The sequence below is a fragment of the Balaenoptera borealis genome, assembly GCF_965194805.1.
Source record: "Balaenoptera borealis genome assembly, chromosome: X".
NCBI lineage: Eukaryota > Metazoa > Chordata > Mammalia > Artiodactyla > Balaenopteridae > Balaenoptera > Balaenoptera borealis.
The window spans coordinates 67287824-67305907 of NC_138881.1; the positions used below are offsets into that span (position 1 = coordinate 67287824).

The 18084-nt window shown below is 34.2% G+C and overlaps 1 protein-coding gene across 2 annotated transcripts in view; it reads left to right on the plus strand.

Annotated features, from left to right (window-relative positions):
• The first annotated feature begins 6 nt into the window (after positions 1-6).
• The window catches only part of LOC309620651 (TLR adapter interacting with SLC15A4 on the lysosome-like), a 28939-nt gene continuing 10861 nt past the window's right edge, over positions 7-18084 (plus strand). Inside the window, exons 1-2 of one of the 2 annotated variants that reach the window (XM_082377461.1) lie at positions 7-12573; positions 13529-17024. In XM_082377461.1, the coding sequence (XP_082233587.1) occupies positions 13571-14470 (900 nt within the window). In that variant the 5' untranslated portion in view covers positions 7-12573; positions 13529-13570 and the 3' untranslated portion in view covers positions 14471-17024. Of the gene's footprint in view, positions 17025-18084 lie in introns of those variants that run through there. The other variant, XM_082377462.1, reaches the window with a different exon arrangement.

Sequence of the window (18084 nt, forward strand, 5' to 3'; positions counted from 1 at the left end):
CACTTGGTGCTGACTTTAGCAACTCCATCTCCAGCCCCACTCACTAACAAGGTGATCACTGTCAACAAATCCTGAGAAAAGACTTGAATGTCATCCATATCAAATCCAGCCCTCCCATGAAAGGCATTGGGCACAAGCAATCTACATAGGGCTGTTCTCACATAAGAACACCCCTTCAAGAACACAATATGTAACTGTTTCACCTAAATTTATAGAGGCAGAGAAGTTAAGCAAAATAAAAAGGCAGAGGAACTACTCTCAATTGAAAACAAGATAAAACACTGAAAAAATAAATAATGAAAGAGAAATAAACAATTTACCAGATTCAAAATTCAAAATATTGGTAATAAAAATGTTAAATCAATTAGGAAAAACGATTGATCTAAACACTGAATATTTAAACAAGGAACTATAAAATATAAAAAAGACCCAATTAAAAATAATTCAATAGCTGATATAAAAAACACTGGAAGGAATGAATAGCAGACTAAGTGATATGAAAGAATGCAAAAGTGATCTGGAAGATAGAATAATGGAAATCCCCCAATCAGAGCAATAGAAAGAAAAACTAATTTAAAAAATTGTAGGCAATTGAAGAGATTTCTGAGATGACATTAAGCACTCCAATATTCACCGTATAGGGGTTCCAGAAGCAGAAGAGAGAGAGAAGAGTATCAAAAAAGTATTTGAAGAAATTATGGCTGAAAACTTCCTAAACCTGAAGAAGGAAACAAATATCCAGGTACAAGAAGCACAGAGGGTCCCAAAAAAGATGAAGCAAAAGAATCCCACACCAAAATATATTATAATTAAAATGGTAAAAAATAAAAAGAGAATTCTAAAGGCAGCAAGAGAAAAACAAATAGTCAGTTATAAGGGAACCCCATAAAGCTACCAGCTGATTTTTTAGCAGAAACTTTGCAGGCCAGAGGGAGTGGCATGATATATTTAAAGTGCTGAAAGGGAAAAACCTGCAACCTAGGATGCTGTACCCAGCAAGATTATCACTTAGAATAAAAGGAGAGATAAAGAACTTCCCAGACAAGCAAAGACTAAAATAATTCATCAATACTAAACCTACCCTAAAAGAAATGTTAAAGGATCTTGTCTAAATGAAAAGAAGTAAGAATCTATAGGAAAGGGAAAATCCCACTAAGAAAGAAAAATATATAGTAAGGATTGAAGAGCACTTAAATAAGCCAGTACACAGATTAAAAGACAAGAAAATTATAAAAACAATTATAACTACAATGAACTGTTAAGGGATAAGCATGAAGATGTAAAATAAGGCATCAAAAAGACAAAATGTGGTGGAAGGGAGTAAAAAACTATAGATCGTTTAAAATGTGTTTGAACTTGAATGACTACCAGTTTAAAACAAGTAGATACAATTTTGAATCAACATATATGGATCCCATGGTGACCACAAATCAAAAACCTACAATAGATACACAAAAAACAAAAAGAAAGGAACACAGGAATACTACTAAAGAAAATCATCAAACCACAAGGGAAGAAATGAACAGAGAAGAAATACAAAAACAACCAGAAAACAAATAATAAAATGGTAATAAGTACATACCTATCAATAATTACTCTAAATTTCAATGGACTAAATGCTCTGATCTAAAGACAAAGGGTGGTTGATTGGATCAAATAACAAGACCCTTCAATATGCTACCTACAAGAGGCTCATTTCAGGGCTAAAAGATACAAACACAGACAAAGTGAGAGTTTGAAAAATGATATTTCATGCAAATGGAAATGACAATAAAGCAGGGTAACAATACTCATATCAGACAAAATAGACTTTAAAACAAAGGCTATAATAAAAAACAAAGAAGGGCATTATAAAATAATAAACAGATCAATACAGAAAGAAGATATTACACTGGTTAAACATATGCATCCAATACAGGAGCAACTAAATATACAAAGCAAATACTAAAAGACATAAAGGGAGAAATAGACAATAATACAATAATAGTAGGGGACTTTAACACTCCACTTACACCAATGGACAAATAATCCAGACAGAAAATAAATATGGCAACAGTGGTCTTAAATGACAGAATAGATATCTACAGGACATTCCATCCAAAAACAGCAGAATATATATTTTTTCAAGTGCATATGGAACATTCTCCAGGATAGATCACATGCTAGGCCACAAAACAAATCTCAACACATTTAAGAGGATAGAAATTATATCAAGCATTTTTGGACTACAATGGTATAAAACCAGAAATCAACTACAAAAAGAAAAATGTGAAAAGAAAAAACGTGTGGAGACTATAAAATATGCTACTAGAAAACCAATGGGTCAATGATGAAATCAAAGAGGAAATCAGAAAATACCTCAAGGCGAGTGAAAATGGAAACACAACACTCCAAAATCTATGGGTTTCAGCAAAAGCTGAAGAGGGAAGTTTACAGCTATACAGGCCTTCCACAAAACAAGAAAAATTTCAAATGAACAACCTGAACTACCACCTAAAAATTAGAATAATAAGAAGAAATAAAGCCCAAATTCAGCAGAAGAAAGAAAGTAATAAAGGTCAGAGAGGAAATAAATAAAATCGAAACAAAAAGACAACAGAAAAGATCAATGAAACCAAGTGCTGCTTTTTTTTTTTTTTTAAAGATAAACGAAATTGATATACCTTTAGGCTGGCTCAACAAGAAGAAAAGGGGGAGGGTTGAAATAAACAAAATAAATGACAGAGGACAAATAACAACTGATACCACAAAGATATAAAAAATTAATAAAAGAATACTATGAACAATTATATGCCAACAAATGGACAACTTCAAAGAAATGGACAAATTTCTAGAAACATACAACCCAACAAGACTGAATCAAGAAGAAAGAGACAATTTGAAAAGACTGATCACTAGTAGTGAAATTGAATTTGTAATAAAAAAAAAAAAACCCTCCCATCACCAAAGTCCAAGGCTGGATGGCCTCACAGTGGAATTCTACCAAACATATAAAGAAGAACTAATACCTATCTTTCTCAAACTATACCAAAATATTAAAGAAGACTGAACACTCCCAAATTCATTCTATGAGGCCACCATTATTCTGATACCAAAACGAGATAAAGACACTACAAAAAAAGAAAATTACAGGCCAAAATCTTTGACGAATATAGATGTCAAAATCCCCAACAAAATATTAGCAGACTGATTCCAACAATATATAAAAAGATCATACAACATGATCAAGTTGGATTCTTTCCAGCATGACAAGGATGGTTCAACATTCGCAAATCAATCAATGTGATACACTACATTAACAAAAGGAAGGATAAAAATCACATGATCATCTCAACAGATGCAGAAAAAACATTTGACAAAACGTAACATCCATTCATGATAAAAAAAAAAAAAACTCTCATCAAAGTGGGTATAGAAGGACATAGCTCAACATATTAAAGACCTTTTATGACAAGCCCACAGCCAACATCATACTCAAGGGTGAAAAGTTGAAAGCCTTTTCTCTAAATTCATGAATAAGACAGGAGGGAAAAAAATGGAGCTAGAGGAATCAGACTCCCTGACTTCAGACTATACTACAAAGCTAGAGTAATAAAGACAATGTGGTACTGGCACAAAAACAGAAATATAGATCAATGGAACAGGATAGAAAGTCCAGAGATAAACCCGTGCACCTACAGTCAACTAATCTATGACAAAGGAAGCAAGGATACACAATGGAAAAAAGACAGTCTCTTCAGTAAGTGGTGCTGGGGAAACTGGACAGGTACATGTAAAAGTATGAAATTAGAACACTCCCTAACACCATACACAAAAATAAACTCAAAATGGATTAAAGGCCTAAATGTAAGGCCAGACACTATCAAACTCTTAGAGGAAACTATAAGCAGAACACTCTATGACATAAATCACAGCAAGATCCTTTTTGACCCACCTCCTATAGAAATGGAAATAAAAACAAAAATTAAAAAATGGGACTTAATGAAACTTAAAATATTTTGCACAGCAAAGGAAACCATAACCAAGACGAAAAGACAACCCTCAGAACGGGAGAAAATATTTGCAAATGAATCAACGGACAAAGAATTAGTCTCCAAAATATATAAACAGGTCATGTAGCTCAATATCAAACAAACAAACAAACAAACAAACAACCCAATCCAAAATTGGGCTGAAGACCTAAATAGACCTTTCTCCAAAGAAGACATACAGATAGCTGAGAGGCACATGAAAAGCTGCTTAATATCACTAATTATTAGAGAAATGCAAATCAAAACTACAATGAGGTATCACCTCACACCAGTTAGAATGGGCATCATCAGAAAATCTAAAAAACAACAAATGCTGGAGAGGGTGTGGAGAAAAGGGAACCCTCTCACACTGTTGGTGGGAATGTAAATTTGTACAGCCACTATGGAGAACAATATGAAGGTTCCTTAAAAAACTGAAAATAGAATTACCATATGACCCAGCAATCCCACTACTGGGCATATACCCAGAGAAAACCGTAATTCAAAAAGACACATGCACCCCAATGTTCATTGCAGCACTATTTACAATAGCCAGGTCATGGAAGCAACCTAAATGCCCATCAACAGACGAATGGATAAAGAAGTTGTGGTAGATATATACAATGGAATATTACTCAGCCATAAAAAAGAATGAAATTGGGTCATTTGTAGAGATGTGGATGGACCTAGAAACTGTCATACAGAGTGAAGTAAGTCAGAAAGAGGAAGAGAAAACAAATATCATATATTAATGCATATATGTGGAATCTAGAAAAATGATACAGATAAACCAGTTTGCAAGGCAGAAATAGAGACACAGATGTAAAGAACAAGTGTATGGACACCAAGGGAGGAAAGTGGGGTGGGGGCGGGGGGTTGGTGGTGGTGGGATGAATTGGGAGATTGGGTTTCACATATATACACTAATATGTATAAAATAGATAACTAATAAGAACCTGCTGTATAAAAAATAAATAAAATAAAATTCCAAAAAATTGCATCAAAAAGAATAAAATACGTAGGAATAAGTTTAATCAAGGAGGTGAAAGACCTATACACTGAAAACTAGAAAAGTTGATGAGGGAAGTTGAAGGTGATACAAGGAAATGGAAAGATATCCTGTGCTCTTGGATTGGAAGAATTAATATTGTTAAAATTGACATACTACCCCAAACATCTAAAGATTTAAGGAAATCACTATCAAAATACCCATGACATTTTTTCACAGAATTAGAGTAATCCTAAAATCCATATGGAAACACAAAAGACCCAGAATTGCGAAAGCAATCCTGAGAAAAGTACAAAGCTGGAGGTGTCACCCTCCCAGACTTCAGACTATACCACAAGGTTACAATAACCAAAACAGTATCGTACATTAACAAAAACAGACACTTGGAACAATGGAACAGAACAGAGAGCCCAGAAATAAAGTTACACACCTATGGTCAATTAATCTATGACAAAGGAGGCAAGAATATACAATGGAGAAAAGACAGTCTCTTTAAAAGATAGTGCCAGGAAAACTGGACAGCCACATGTAAAACAATGAGATTAAAACATTCTCTAACACCAAATACAAAAATAAACTCAAAATACATTAAGACCTAAACACAAGACCTGAAACCATATAACTCCTAGAAGAGAACATAGGTGGAACACTCTTTGACACAAATCATAGCAATAATTTTTGGATCTGTCTCCTAAAGAAAAAGAAATAAAAGCAAAAATAAACAAATTGGACCTAATTAAACTGAAATCTTTTCTACAGAAAATGAAATCATCAACAAAATTAGAAGACAACTTACAGAATGTGAGAAAATGTTTGCAAATGGTATGACTAACAAGAGGTTAACATTCAATGTAAACAGCTCATACAACTCAATACCAAAAAAAATGAAAAGAAAATCCCAAACAATCCTATCAAAAAATGGGCAGAAGACCTGAATAAACATTTTTCCTAAGAAGAAATATAGATGGCTAACAGGCACATGAAATTATACTCAATATAACTAATTATTAGAGAAATGCAAATCAAAATAATGAGATATTACCTCACACCTGTCAGAATGGCCATTCAAAAAGTCTACAAATAACAATTGTTGGATAGGATATGGAGAAAAAGGAACCCTCATACATTGTTGGTGGGAATGTAAATTGCTGCAGCCACTATGGAAAACAGTATGGAGTTTCCTCAAATAACTAAAAATATAACTACCACATGATCCCGTAATTCCACTCCTAGGTATATATCCAGAAAAAAAAAAGTAACATTAATTTGAAAAGATACATGCACCCCAATATTCATAGTAGCACTATTTACAATAGACAAGATATGGAAGCAACCCATGTCCATCATCAGATGAATGTAAAAAATGTGGCATATATATATATATATATATGTAGATATATAAATATATAGATATATACACAATGGAATATTACTCAGCCATAAAAAAGAAGCAAATTCTGCCATTTTCAGCAACATGGATGGACCTAGAGAATATTATGGTTTGTGAAATAACTCAGACAGAAAAGCCAAATACTGTATGATATCAATCATATGTGTAATTTAAAAAATAATACAGATAAAATATTTACACAAAACAGAAACAGACTCACAGATACAGAAAACAAACTAGTGGTTACCACCTGGGAGAGGGAAGGGGGAGGGGCAAATTAGGGGTATGGGATTAAGAAATACATACCACTCTGTATAAAATAGATAAGTAACAAGAAATTATAACACAGGGAATTATAGCAATTATCTTGCAGTAACAGTTAATGGAGTATAATGTATAAAAATACTGAATCACTATGCTGTACACCTGAAACTAATATACTATTGTAAATCAACTATACTTAAATAAACAATAAAATAAAACCATAATCACAGTCTATGCCTAAATTTAGAGATAATCCATGGGACAAAATTAATAAATACACCAGGGGATTAAGATTACAAATATATGAGTGGATAAAAGTTGCCAGTTCTTGCTATGTCCTCTCATATGAACAGTTAGATTTATGTCATCTGTTACTATACTGTATTTCCCCACATTGTCTTTTCCCCCGAAACACAGATTACTGCTAAAGTAAAATTGTAATAGTTGGTTATCTTTTAAGCATATTTTATAACTACAACTTTTTGTTAATGGCTACAACATAAATATTAAACTTTGAGGTTTCTACATTTTCATATGACAGTCTTGGGCATTTTTGTCATATAAAACCTGTGATGTTAGACTTAGAAAACTGATGTGAAAGCATTTTGACAAGTACAAACCCCAGTTTATTCAAATGGGATTTCTGTGAAAGTGCATGTGAATAGGCTTTTTGTTTGATGACTTGAAAATGTAATCTGGTCATGCTTGGAAAACCCTGCTTATTTCCAACCGCTGAGAAATTTCTGAAATTCCCAAATGCAACATTTTCACTTTCTGAGGCTCATTCGTTTTTAAAATTGCAAAAGCATGGTGCATGTGACTTTCACATTTTTATAGTGGTTTTTCAAAACCTTTTCAGAGGAACCCATTAAGAGAAGAACAGCTGCTTAGACCAGTGCTAGTCTGAGTGTGGTTCATAACACTAGCAGCATCAGGCTTACCCCACCCCAAAACTACAGAGTCAGAATCTCTGGGAGTGGGTCTCAGGAATGTTTTAATACACCCTCTAGATTATTTTTATGTTACAGTTTGAGTGACACAGATCAACACTTGGGTGAGTCCTCTACTGCATCCACTGTAGTCCTTACGGATTTCACTCCCTCTTACAGACTCAGTACCATATCCAATAACATAATTCACATGGTTAAAAAAAAAAACTAGTCAAATGGCCCATAATTTTCTTTTTTAAACTACTTCTTGCTATTGTTTCTTAGTACCCAGTTGAAATCCCTAATCTACCTGATGAGGCTTTATGAAAAACAATGCACTCTTTCTAGGCTGAGATCAAATCTCATTCCTCACACCTATCATGGTATCTGACACACAGCAGGAGTGTGATGAATGTTTGTCAACCATATATAATCAATTCCAAATCAGTTTTCATGCTTCTCCAAAAACTTTGCTGAATGAGATTTTTAGCCATTTTTAGCCAGCTCTATAACTGAGCTGTCTAATGTGATAACCACTAGCCACATGTGACTACTGGGCACTTGAAGCGTGGCCAGCCCAAAATGAAACGTGCTATAAATGCAAAACACATACTGAATTTTGAGGACTTAATATGAAAAAATAATATATAATATTTCTATTTCTATACTGATTATATGTTGCAATGATAACATTTAGTCCATTTTGTGTTAAATAAAATCTATTAAAATTAATCTCATCTTTTTAAAAAATGGCTACTTAAAATTTAAAATTACATATGCGGCTCACAATATATTGCTATTGGAAAACACTGTTCTATAATATTTCCTACATCTTGGTCAAAATAATTCATCTAAGTTCTAATTAAGCTAAGAAATGTCTGATCTATGCAAATACACCTTCTTCTTTGAAATTAATCAGTTTTTCTTTTTGGGGTTGCCCAGACTTCTCTGAAGATTTTGGCCATTCACTCACTGGCATTTCCCCCCACTCATCCTAAACAAGGTTCTTTATCTCTTCCATTTGAAACATCCATAAAATTATTGGAAGCCCTGAAGTTGAGCTCAAGACACAGAAACCTCCAAGATCAATCAGTTCTTAGAGCACAAACTGAGTGAGAGTGTTAACCACATTCTCTGTTCTCCCCCGCACCTCCCACCCCGAAAACCTAGAGGAGGGAGCTGAAGAATGAAAGGCATGAAGGGGATGGTAATGTCTTAGCACAATCCTGAAGTCCCCAACTGGAATATCTTCACTTTAGTCCTTTTTGCCTGCTGAGGCCCTTTTTCTTTCTACTCACCTCCCTAGACCCTAACACGCCGGTATAATAGATTTTAATGGAGCTCATTGTTTCCACTCCGAGGCTACTTTGCAGAAGTAACCCGGAGTCAGCATCTTCACCGCTGCGTCCGGCTCACCAATGCTAGAAGCTGTGTCCCAACGCCCGGCCCTTCTCCAGGGCGGTTGCTAAGCGCCAGGGGCCCTGCGCTCAGGATTGGCTGGTAAACAAGTGCCCTTGTGGCGCAAGCGATCGCCCATTCTGGGAACTCTGGGCGCCTAGTGACTAGGAAGCTCTAGCCCCACCCCCCACACCCCACCCCACCCCCGTACCGGCCTGTGGGGAGGGGCTGAACTCTCAAGGAGGATAAACTCTAGTTAAGGCCTCTTTTCTCTCTGCATCTGCACGGCTCAGGGGAGGAGTGGCAGGAAGAGCGAAAGGACTCTGCATTCCTGCTGCCCCTTCTCCCACCTCCTTGCTTGGGAATGGTGGTGAGTGCTTGGCAAAGGCGGCCACGAATGAAGGGCCAAGACACCTGAGGGAGAAAATGGCCAAAACATAAAATGAAGTGTGAAGAAAACAAATAAATTAAAACTCATGTTGCTTGGGTTTGTAGGAACAGAGCAAAGGGTGCCAATGCTTACCTGGACGGGACTGGACCACCATAGCAATCTTTTTTACCTTTTCCTTTCCCCCTTCTCGAGGATGTGCTTTGCAGGGCACCCCTTCCTTCTGAGAATTAACCTTTTGGTTTGTGTGTTAGTGGGTGCAATAGTCCCTGACTGTCCTAGCACTTCCTCTCCCCCTGTGTAAAAAGATGACCTCGCACTTTAATGTCCGTTTTCCCTTCAATACCTTTGTAGCTCAGTATTCCAACCTTTATTCTCATTTTAATCTTTTCCAGTAGTTGAAGATCAGGATAATATTTACAGGATTTTTTGGCTTTGCCAAAAATGGGTAATGAAAATTGAGAGTGAAGTGCCAAAAAACCTCAGAACCAGCTTTTGTGTTAGGCACATTTGGATTCCACTTCGTAACTATGGGTCTTGGGCAAATTATTTCCCCTGAATGTTAGTTTCTCTGTTGTTAAAGTGAGAAAGGTGATGCCTACATGACAGCATCATCTGTGAGGAGTAAATGAACTGAGTATGTAAAAGTGTTTAGCATACGGTCTGACAAGCAGGTAGTTAAGAAAATGATAATAATTATTGATGATAATAAGTGCCAGACTCTTTGCATGCTGCTTGGAAACAAACACATTAATATGAATAAGAAAAAACATTTACCTTCAAGGAACTCAGAGAGTGATAACTGATGAGATGAGATAAATGCATTGTAGAAAAATCTAAACCAGGCTAGATGGGTCAAGGCACTTCAGGGATCTGAAGAAATGAGTGCTAAACTGACCTGAAGGATGTATAATTTGCAAGGTAATTATAAGAATAAAGGAATTTTAGGTAGAAGGAAAAGTCATGACGCAACATGGTAATTGCAACTTTGGGGAGCAAGTGGAGGAATAGAGGCTAAGAAAGTAAACAGGGAAACGCACATAGACCTTCAGGTTTCATGTTAGATTTTTATTTTTAGCATTTTCCAGGCTGTTTTCTGTTTTGTAAAAACACAGAAAATCATGACTTGCAGATTTGCTGAGAAGATTAAATAAGTGCAGATGTTGCCTAAAAGCATCTTTCACTTATGAGACACTCAATAAATTGTATCTATTCTTATTATTAATCCATTAGAAGCCATTGAAGGATTTAGCATGTTTGTGCAAAAGGTGGATAAATCTAACATGTCAACTGGATTTGAAAGGGGGCAAGATTGGAAGCAGCTGCAGAATCCAAGAACAAAATGACAGTAGTGAAAGGCAGAGATATTTAGGACAGAGGACTGCTAAAATTTGGATCAGCCAGATATAGAGATGAGTAAGGCAAAGGAAATGGGGTATAACCAGTGAAGGGGTTTAGGTTAGAAACAATTTGAGATCTCCATTTTCCTTTACTATTCCTTTGTGATAGCAGTGGTAGAAAATCTATTTTTTTTTTTTACAATTGTTTTCATTATCTTTCTGGTGTGGGGTTGTGAAATATTTTCTCATTTTGCTGTGAGCCATTCCCTCGCATCCATGCTAAATTAATACACTATTTCTTACAAGAGGTTGTCTTTGACAACCTAAGAAAAAGTGGTTGGTATGGTATACAAAATTAGAATTAACCTATTCTGTAGGATGTTTGTGATAACTATTTTGAAATAATTATTTGTAAAACAAAAGCTGTATTGATAATTGTAGCTGAAAGTATCTACTATGTAGAAATTTTGTTCATGCTTTCCAGTCTACTTTGGCAGTTTGTATCTGGGTTTAAAATCATTCTAAAGAATGGGTCAGACTCCTGTGAGATTGAGAAAATACATTCAAAGAAATTAACATTGTTTTTTTCTTGTTCTTTTATGTATGTGGACTATTTTTCAATCATGCAAATAATACATGAATACGTGCACATTGTAGAATAACTCAAACCATATAGAAGTATAGGGAGTAAAAAATAAAATTACCCCTTCACCTTCTCCCTGCCAACCCCCTCCCAGAGGAAACCATGGTTAACAGTTTGATTTGTATTCTTTTCCACAAACATGATTACATATATTAAGTCAATTAAAAGGGAGAAAAAATCTGTTATAGCAGGAAAGTTAAGCACACAGTATTTAAAGCCAGGCTGCCTGGGTTCTAACCCAGAGTCTACCACTTAGAACTGTGTGATATTGGACATCTTATCTAGCTTTTCTGTCCCTCAGTTTCTTCATAGATAAATGGTAATTATCATATCTGTTTCATATAGATGTTAACAGGATTAAATTAGTGTATGTGAAGTATTTAGAAAAGAGCTTGGCACATAGTACACACACAACACATGATGGAATCGTACTGTTTATATGGTTCTGCAACTTGCATTCCATCAATAAACATAGAGGCACTACGGTGTAGTGATTGAGTATGGATTCTGAATTCAATTGCTTGGTGCAAATCCTAGTTCCACCATTTACTAACTTTGTGAACTTCAATAAGTATATTACCTTCATCTGTCTTTGTTTCCTCTGTAAAATGGAGATAATAGTTTCTGTTTTAAATTAAGTCATATATGTAAAACATTTAGAATGACCATTATGTAGTAATTCCTTATTTTTAATATCATTCCATCATTAAAAATCCTCAGCTTAGTATTTCATACAATAGATGTATCATAAGTTAACCATTGTCTTATTGATGGCCATTTAAGTTATTTTTAATTATTCATTGTTACAAAATATGCTGGTTACCATACTGCTTTTTTCTACTTAAAAGAATTAAAATAACCTTGTCTCTATCTTCACTTGAATGAAGTAAGTTATTGCTGTTAACATTTCCCACTGTCATTCTCATTTGCATCTTGAATAAACACTTTCAAGATCCTCTTTTAGTATGTGATCATTACCATACCATATATGTGATCAACCCACATTATTCTCCTATTAGTTGGTTCAGTCCTAAGGTATGAATGGAAAGCAGAACCGTTTCATTTTGTGCGGTTAAAGTTATCTTTCTGAGGTATAAGCAAGAGCTGAGAAAAAACAAGCCAAAAGGGACTTTTCCTGTGTTTGGACTGTTGAAATCTCAGAAGACTGAATCTTTCTTTAGGTATCCTGACATTCGGAAAAGGTAAGTCTAAATTCTCATGTATTTTAGTTCGTATTGTTTTATTTTCTACTCAAAAGCCTTTAAATATGAATAAGTAGGTTTCCTGGAAACATTTATAGTAGACACTACAGACCTATTAAAGGAAAATTGTGTCTTGAATCAAATCTGCTTTTTCCTTTTGTACTCTTGTAGAGTTTATAGGGAAAATTGGAAGTCTTAAAATTGCACTAAAGATTCATGCAAAAGACTGACATAAGTGCTTTGGGAAATAAGTTTTAAGTCCAAAAGAAAAGAACAGAAGGAAGGAAAGAGGGAAGGAAGAGAGGAAGGGAAAGAAAATAAAAAGAAAAAAGGACGGTAGTGAATTTGACAAACCTATTTGCATTTAGATTACTGAAAAATCAGTGGGTATATTAATAGTTTAAATCAGTTTGCATAAATCCAAACTATATATAAATATTCATCTCTCAAACACATTCTAAGATATAGTAATTGTTTTCAATATGACTCAAACAATATTAATTAAAGCACAGTTAAGACCAATTCCTTGAAAGCAGACTTGATTTTTAGCAGACTATTTGAAGATAAAGGGTTAAGCACTTTAACTAATAACTTTAAAATAAATCATTTATGACAGTGGAATATATTAAAATAATTATACATTTGTATAAGTTTGTACTTTTAAAACATTTGTATACCATATAATATCCTGACAATAACCTTGTGAAGAAGTCTGGGGAGCATTATTATCACCATTTAATTAATAGGACAATTGAGACCCAGGAATGATAAATAAATTACCTTATGGTAAATAGTTAATGACAGAGTCAGAACCCAAGTCTCCTTACCCCTGGTCCTATTCTTTATCCTTTGAGCAATAGTGCCTCCCTAAATCATTTGTGTTTTCATGTAGGAGTTAAATCTTCATTAGACATTTTAATGTACGTTGCCTTAATGAGTTTTTTTAATATTACAGGAATATATTGCACTCTTCTGTTTAGAAACCTTGTCTAATAAAATGCTTGGAGAAGCCTTCCTAATTGAACTCCTATACAAAGAACCACTTACATGTAAGAAAACCTCAAATGATGAAAAGGAAACTTGGAAAAAGCAGCTTTTAGATATAGAAGACAATTCACTTTCCCATGATAAAATGGAAAATCAAAATAAGGTCATGAAAGAAAGTTTAACAGAGCAAAGTAATGATAAAAATAAAATAAAATCTGTGGATGAGGTAACTGTAGCAAAATGCAAAAGTGCATCCCTTCCAGGAAATGTGTCTGCTGCGTTGCCCATTCCAAAGAGAGAACATGATGAAAAACAACTAGATTTATACCGATCTTGCTCATGTACAAGTATCTGCCAGAATTATCCGGACCTACAGATTGGAGGAGACCACGTGGGTAACATGTATGATTCCGGCTGCTTTGTGGAACACATACGTGATGATGCTTTTAATGGTCCTCTTTTACTTTCAGTAGATGTACCGTTGGATCATTCTCCAATCAGTGAACCTCTAGAGAAACTACCTGTCTCAAAGCTTTTGAATGGGGATGAAATTCGAGAAAAAAGTATGTTGTTTCATAAGCAGCCCCTCTCTAATTCTATGCTTAATAGTTATATGGAAAAAAAAGTGGACGAACTCTACAAACAGTTTTTGGAAGAAAATCTCACTAGGTGCTGCTCCATAACCAATCTTACGGCTTCCAATTTGTTAATGAATAATGTAAATCAGATTAGCCTTCAAATCTCTCAAGAGCAGAACATAGAGGCATCGAAAGCTCGGGAAGTTCTCTTACATTCTTTAGCAAGATGTAATCTCTGTAACATTTCCCACGGAAATAGTTCTGAATTTAGCACTCCTAACTTACAAATTTCAAAACAGAGAAGTAGGGAACTTGTATCATATCTACAATAAGAACCAACTGTAGGTTGGTTGGACTAGCTTATGAGACTGGAGTAACAGCAGTCTTCTCTGGCTTATTGTGTCACATCAGACCCCTTTGTGGTGTGGTTATTACATTTTTTGAGAAATTATTTGACCAGTGGTACATCTGAATTCTTGTAGATGACAATTTAAATGATTGAGTTTTATGACCATACTTTTAATTGTTTTGACATCTTTAATGGTTGCTACATTCAAGTTTGTATATTCCATATATGCTTATCTAATTGCCGCCAGCATCCCAAATTGATTACCTCACTCTCACTCATCAGATTTATTTACCACAAAAGTGGTTAAAAAAAAGTGAGATGAGAGAATTATTGCTCTCAGATACTGAAAAGACAACTAGAAACTGTATCAGACAGGGACATTTATTTCTCCACAAAACTGTTTAAAGACATATGAGTAGTGCTTAAATATCTTTCTTTTTATTTTCAACATACAGAATCTTTCACACTGACAATCAGAAATTCTTCAAACAAAAGTTGGATTTAAATGATACTTGAAAGAAATGTGGAAGGAGGGCTTAAGGAAAAATGGAGAATTTGCCATTAAGATTTGCAATTGAACTTGATGCTTTTGAACTTTCTTGGGACAAGCATCAACTATTATATATCACTCTGTCATGCATGGTGGTTTTCAGCAATGGGAGGAAGGAAAGCATATATGTAGAGTGAACAAAGTGCATAGAGAACCACCATCTAGAAATGAAGAGGATCTCCTGGCAATATTTACACTTCCCAGATTATCCTCAATCAAGATCCTGGCTTAGGATAAAAGCAGGGAGTTATAGCAATTTTGGAATTTAATTAAATTAATTAATTAACAAAACATACCTAAGAATGGTATAGTTTACTGCAGACTTGGAAACAAGACCCTATACTTTATAGCTCACACTTCTCTCCCAGGTATAGTAAAATGATTGACATGTATTTTGCTTGTAAAATGAAATGGTATGAATTTATGTTATGGAATTGTTATGGTTGCATTATATATTAATAAGATTTGTACCTTAGTACTCACATATTCTGTTCCAATTATCTCTTTGGTCTTTGATTAAATTTTAAAGAATAAATTACCCAGATGCCCTTACAATTTGTTCCTTTTGATCACACAATCTTTAGTTTATTTTCACCGTCTTCAACTTTCTATGATCTAATAATAAGTGCCCCTGATTTGTTTCCTGTTCATCAGTCCTTTCTCCAACATCTTCTCCAATAAGCCTCCCAATCCATTTCCACCATTCTGACATTTGATTCTGAAGAGACAATGGATAAGGGTTTTGGAACAACCGACTTAATGTCTTATAGATACAGAAAAAACAGTTGTTTGTACATTGTTTTATATATTGCTAAATTTGTACATTTTAATATGAGTTACCAAAATGATAAAATATTAATGTTAAACTTTATCTTTTCTAAAGTGAATGAAACGTCGTTGGGCAACATTATTGGTGTGAAGTTTTCTTAGAGATTGTAATATGTATTAATACTTTATGAAGAAGATATATTCATAATAGTATTAAGACTACATAGTATTATATTAAAAAACACAATATTTAGCTAGTACCAAATTTAGAAGTGCATTTAATTGTTACTCTAATATTTCAATTTTCTTCCTCTTGCTTATGTCATCAAAATTCTTAATTTCTAAAGATTACTCACTTACTGTTTAAACAGCCTAAGAATTCAATGCGATATTTAAGCAAGGAAAGATAATAAATTTAGTGTTATTTTCATCTTGACCTCATACTTGCTGCCTTCAATGCTTGAATGAAATATGCATAAGGGGTTGTGGTTTAGCATGTTTGGATCCTAAGTAGGCATTCTTCATTCTATCTTTCATCATGGGTTTCGCTTATATGACAATGCAGTTCCATTTTAAAATGTTATTTGAAATGTATGGAATGATAAATTTCTTTCTGTCTCACTTTTTTTGGGAGTTGAAAGTATTACTTTTGTGCTTCTATGAAAATGGAGAATGTTATTGATTCAGCAGTGTGGGAGGATCATCATTTCTGGGTAGGGAAGAATTTCAGCAGGTTAAGAATGACACCCAATATAATGTTGCTCCCTACCTGTATAGGTCAGTTTAATTTATATCCCATATTTGGATTTCAGGTCACTATTGTAGGGCCCAGAGTGGGTTTGACCCAGTCTCAAGTAATTTTCTGTCAGGAACATCCTTAAATCATTAAAAGCAATTCAAGAGATAGACTATACTGGACTCCTGGAACTTTTAGGCTACATCTCTCTGTCTCATGGGTTAGTAGCCAAAAGAAGCCAGTCTACCTTAGGTTCTTTTTTTTTTTTCCCCAGAGGTTTAAGACCAGAGATAATACTAACCTGGCCCATTCAAAGTTGTAAGCAGACTTTCTGGCTCTTTCCAATCTTACCCTTAACATTTAGGTCTTATTAAAATTGGTTTTTTGAAGTGAAGAAACAAAATAAATAGTTCTCTAGGGATATCTTTTCACATGCAATTATCTTTTTTTGTGGGACTGCTTTAGGGCAAGGGTAGAGTAGATCTTTATTTTTATATATATATATATATATATATATATATATATATATATACATATATATATATATATATACACACACACACACACACACACATATATGTTTATATTAAAATAAAATGAATTTCTTTTCAGGTAATCTGACTAATATAACATTACTACATAATGCGTGTTTGGATGAAGTGTGGAGGGGTGGTTTGATGAGGATTAGTATGTATAATAAACTGGAAAAATTATGCAGTTAAGTGGGCAATTGTTTTCAGTTAGTACAGGAAGGAAAGAAAACCGTAAAGTTTTCATGACTAGTCATTTGCATGGAAAATAAACCAATTATATATGTATGTGTGAAAATCCATGAAAAACAAAATAATATTTGAAAGCAAAAAAGGAAATGATGGCAAAAAATGTTCTCATAATGATAAAATAAAGATAACTGTCCTTTTAAAAAATGTTCGTTGGAAATTTGGGACTTTTGATTCCCATTCATGTAGTGTACTTTATTTCAAGGTTTAGTAGAAATTTGTAAAAATGTTGGTTTCATATTTATTATGGTATAAATGTACAGCACCACTTGAAATTTTATGAAATAGCCTTTATTTTTTTCTTGATTAATTTATTTTTTAATTTTTTTATAATTAATTTTTATTGGAATATGGTTGCTTTACAATGTTGTGTTAGTTTCTACTGTACAGCAAAGTGAATCAGCTATATGTATACATATATCCCCTCTTTTTTGGATTTCCTTCCCATTTAGGTCACCACAGAGCACTGAGTAGAGTTCCCTGAGCTATACAGTAGGTTCTCATTAGTTATCTATTTTATACATAGTATCAATAGTGTATAAGTCAATCCCAATCTCCCAATACATCCCACCCTCCCCTTGCCCCCACAGTATCCTTATGTCCATTCCCTACATCTGTGTCTCTATTTCTGCTTTGTAAACAAGTTCATCTGTATCACTTTCTAGATTCCAGATAAAAGCAGCATTATACAATATTCGTTTTCCTCTTTCTGACTTACTTCACTCTGTATGACAGTCTCTAGGTCAATCCACATCTCTACAAAT